This window comes from Tachysurus vachellii, chromosome 18 (genome assembly GCF_030014155.1).
Source record: "Tachysurus vachellii isolate PV-2020 chromosome 18, HZAU_Pvac_v1, whole genome shotgun sequence".
In the NCBI taxonomy this organism is placed as follows: domain Eukaryota; kingdom Metazoa; phylum Chordata; class Actinopteri; order Siluriformes; family Bagridae; genus Tachysurus; species Tachysurus vachellii.
This window is the reverse complement of record NC_083477.1, coordinates 10,190,963-10,195,589: the sequence shown is the minus strand read 5'-3', so window position 1 is coordinate 10,195,589 and position 4,627 is coordinate 10,190,963. Positions and strand designations below refer to the sequence as shown.

General features: G+C 37.7%; 1 protein-coding gene across 2 annotated transcripts; it reads right to left on the bottom strand.

The window, feature by feature from the left end:
* Window positions 1–205: 205 nt before the first annotated feature.
* atp5pd (ATP synthase peripheral stalk subunit d) lies at window positions 206–4,132 on the bottom strand. Of its 2 annotated transcripts, none has more exons than XM_060892981.1 (6): window positions 4,026–4,132; window positions 3,386–3,517; window positions 1,838–1,934; window positions 1,651–1,722; window positions 1,485–1,547; window positions 206–389 (listed from the first exon to the last, which is right to left on the bottom strand). In XM_060892981.1, exons 2-6 carry the CDS (start codon window positions 3,505–3,507, stop codon window positions 258–260), a joined length of 486 nt encoding a protein of 161 aa, XP_060748964.1. In that variant the 5' UTR covers window positions 3,508–3,517; window positions 4,026–4,132; the 3' UTR covers window positions 206–257. The 2 variants fall into 2 exon arrangements, with proteins under 2 accessions (XP_060748964.1, XP_060748963.1); XM_060892980.1 differs by having other exon boundaries at window positions 4,035–4,132.
* Between the last annotated feature and the right edge of the window lie 495 nt (window positions 4,133–4,627).

Sequence of the window (4,627 nt, the reverse complement as noted above, 5' to 3'; positions counted from 1 at the left end):
GACTGAATACATTTCTTTTTAAAATGTGATAAAGGTACAGAATATATGCACAGAATAATGAGGATTTCCTCGTACAATTCAATTCTGCTAAACAGTTAAATAAATGAAAATCCCATCAAAACTTAAACTATTTATTTTATGTTTAGCCTGATACAGAACAGCACTGAAGCACTCAACATGGCAACATTTTTACACACTGAACCAATTGAATTCAGAATTTAATGTTTTATTAACTTATAAACAATTGATCTTTACAATTACAATTCAGCAATAGGCTTGTGTGGCCAGTATGGATGTTTCTCCTTGTCCAGCTTGGTCTCAGGGAAAGCTTCATTGAGGTCTTCAATGGTCATCTGGTCAAAGGGAATCATGTTCCTGAACTTCTCAAGCTGCCAGGAAAGTAGGAGAATAAACAGTTATTGACCTAATGCTATTTATTTCTGAAATTAAATATCCATGACAGGAGCTGAATTAGAGAATGGAGTGTGTATGTATATACACTGTTTTTTGAGATCTAAATCTGCTATGCTATGCTACATACGCTATGGATTTGCTGTTAATTCTGGTAAGTTTGGAAAATGTTGAGCAGAAATGCAACACAGGCAGTTTCAGAATTATTGTTATTGAAAAAGAGTAGCGGACTGGACTATCCTTGACAGGAGATCAGATCAGTTTTTTACATAAACTGTAGTCTTCAGCTGCTTTCACTAAAGCAAAGAAAAATGTAGTTTTCAGGCATCTCATATCATGGTAGAAACAAGTAAAAAAAAACGACCAATACTATGTGTAAGCCATAGACGCTGAGACGTCTGCTGTCACTATTACCCAAACCAGACATGACAGATCAGATCAAATGATCAGATTTGACCATATGTATCTTGAATACAGGCTGGGAGAAAAAACAAACAAAAATATCTAATAAAATACTTCCTTCTGAATCTCTGCTATCATTAAATTTCAACACTGAGGTATTACATGCCTTTCAAATCACTACAATGTCGCTAATGGGCAGTACCCGCTTTACTTTACTGCTTGTTGCCATGGTATCACTGACAGGTTCCTGTGGTTTCAACAGATCAACAAAACAAGGATAAAAACCACTGCAGCTGTCCTTCCAGTGTAATTAAATGTTCTAGTTGAAAATATATGCCTGCATATAAAAGTTATAGACCCATAAAGAGAATGATCTGCTGTTTGTGCTTTCGGTTAGCTAGTTTACAGGCTGTACAGACACTAAAGAGAAAGGCAAAAACACCAGTGCTGGTCTATTTTAAAATTCACACACTTCAGGTCATCAAAGCGGATTTTGTTAAAATGACTGGCTGTGGAACTTTGTGGAAGCAAATTTTTCAAATCAGATGAAGAATTAAACCTACGTGCCACTTCTTATTTGATTAAAGCATGTTGCCCTGCACAACTCATGCTTAAGTGCAAAGTAAGAACACACATTTACAATAGTTACAATAAAAAATAGCTACGTTTACCTCTTTTTCATACTGGGAAATACGAGCCTTGGATGCTTCAATATAGGCTGCAGCACTTTTGTTCTGAAAGAAACAAAGACAAAGAAAAAGACAAACATCATGAGCAATGCAATTCTGAAATTCTGTGTAATTCTGTATTCAGCAAATACATTTAGTCATCACTTACAGCCTCCTGCTCCTGTGTGTTTATCTTAGCTGTCTGGGTGTCCACAGGCTCAGGAACTGTCAAAGCAGCAAACTACCAGAAGAAAGAAAGGAGGAAAAAAAAAATAGAGACAGTCAGACATCAACAAACAGCCTTAAGAGATTATATATACACATCTAATGACATGTTAAGGACAAACAGAGTGCACCTTCTTTTCAAACTCATCCACCATGCCTGCTTTAGCTATCGTCTTTCTGTAATAGGTCCAGTCAATGGGGGTCGGCTTCTCTGGCAGCGAGGCGAGTCTGAAATCAGTTTAGCAAACAACTGACAATCAGGAACACACAATTAAGGTGACTGTTGGTTTTTTATATGTATGTATGTATATATATGGCACACACAAAGCATGGTGAACAGAAAGAGGATAAGAGAACCGTCTGAGGACTTGAGAACCAAAATTGTGGAAAAATATCAACACTCTCAAAGTTACAAGTCCATCTCCAGAGATCTAGATGTTTATTTGTCCACAGTGCGCAACATGATCAAGAAGTTTGCAACCCATGGCACTGTAGCTAATCTCCCTAGACATGGACGGAAGAGAAAAATTTATGAAAAGTTGCAATGCAGGATAGTCTGGATGGTGGATGAGCAGCCCCAAACAAGTTCCAAAGAAATTCAAGCTGTCCTGCAGGCTCAGGGTGCATCAGTGTCAGCGCAAACTATCCGTCGACATTTGAATAAAATGAAACGCTATGGCAGGAGACCCAGGAGGACCCCACTGCTGACACAGAGACATAAAGCAAGACTTCAGTTTGCCAAAATGCACACGAGTAAGCCAAAATCCTTCTGGGAAAACTTCTTGTGGACAGATGAAACCAAAATAGAGCTTTTTGGTAAAGCACATCATTCTACTGTTTACTGAAAACGGAATGAAAAGAACACAGTACCTACAGTCAAATATGGTGGAGGTTCAAAAATGTTTTGGGGTTATTTTGGTGCCTGTGGCATTGGGTGCCTTGACTGTGTGCAAGGCATCATAAAATCTGAGGATAAACAGAGGATTTTGGGTCACAATGTAGGACCAAGTGTCAGAAAGCTGGGTTTGCATCCGAAATAATGGGTCTTCCAGCAGGACAATGACCCCAAACATACTTCAAAAAGAACCCAGAAATGGATGGCAACAAAGCGCTGGAGAGTTCTGAAGTGGCCAGCAATGAGGCCAGATCTAAATCCCATTGAACACCTGTGTAGAGATCTTAAAATTGCTGTTGGGAAAAGGCACCCTTCCAATATGAGAGACCTGGTGCAGTTTGCAAAGGAAGAGTGGTCCAAAATTCCAGGTGAAAGGTGTAAGAAGCTTATTGATGGTTACAGGAAGTGATTGATGTCAGTTATTTTTTCCAAAGGGTGTGTAGTTTTGTGTGAAATTATGTCAAATTTGCTTTTTCCTGTGGTTTGTTTTTGTGTTGTTTCAAAACACACAAAGGAAATAAACATGTGTATAACAAAACATGTGTAATTGCAATACATTTCTGTGAGAAATAGTTCAGGGGTGCCAACACTTTTGGCCATGATTGATTGTGTGTGTGTGTGTGTGTGTGTGTGTGTGTGTGTGTGTGTGTATGTATGTACATATATATGAGAGAGAGAGAGAGAGAGAGAGAGAGACTACATTATACAGTAAACAATCAAGTGCACTTGACTTCTGAAATCTGTCCATCTAACCTCCAACAAAGTGGACTATCCTGGCACTTACTTAGCAGCGATGGCATCACTGCGAGTCTTCAGGTTGTTGAACATGGTTCTCTGGTTAGGTGGAACCCTCTCAGCGAAGGCCAGCCAGTCAATAGCCTTAACCGCAGCACGTCGCCCAGCCATCTTTCAAAATCTGTCACGAAAAAAACAAAAGAATGGAACATTTTTATTTTCAAAACAAACGTCATTTAATCACAAATAACATTCTACAAAGATGATTTTTTGCATAAGTCACAAATTTAGCCCATATTTGCACTTTATAACATTAAACAGACACAAATGATGATGATGATACAGAAACAGTATTTTACACTAGACTCAATTCACCATAATCAGGATGCCTAGATTAAGGATTTGACAACTTTTGAAGACTTTTAAAGACGAATAGCTTCATGTTCCCTAAACAGAACTGTGTAGAAGTTAAAGATAAACGATATTAATGTTGAAAAAGACACGCAGAAGTGAGCAGTGAAGTGAAGGTCCCTCAGCAGCGACCCAACACAAGGTCACACTTACAATCTGCTCAGATTTACTAACATACACGCGGGATAAACGTCTCACTTACAGCAAATATTAAAGCTAAACCGATAAAGATTTACAAACAGGTGAAATAATCTTTAGTAAAGATACGAATACGTTACAGTTCCTACTTTCTCGTCAAGGATCAAGCCTCCTAAAAGACAGGATCGTGATGGCCGCCGCAACCGGAAACACTCAAAACTAAGTGACGCTTCTTCATAGGCGTTACATAACAAAATACAGATCATCACTGCCATCTAGCGGACAGATATAAAACGTAGCGTTTCTACCCACAAGGTCACTACTGTTCTTAGAAATATAAATGAGTTGCACTATTGAAATGAATACAACTTAATGCACAATTTAATGTGCCCTAAAAAAAAAAAAAAAAAAAAAAAATATATATATATATATATATATATATATATATATATATATATATATATATATATATATATATATATATATATATGCAGGTATTTTCAAAGCATATGGATTGTAATGGATCAGATAATGGATCAGACTGTATATTTATAATCACACCCTCCAGTGTCACCCATATGAGGATGAGGTTCCCCTTTGAGTCTGGTTCCTCTCAAGGTTTCTTCCTTTACCATCTAAGGGAGTTTTTCCTCCCCACAGTCACCTGAGTCACCTCAGACTTGCTCATTGGGGATAAATACATACACATTGTGAACTAAATCTATCTAATATTAATCTTGAA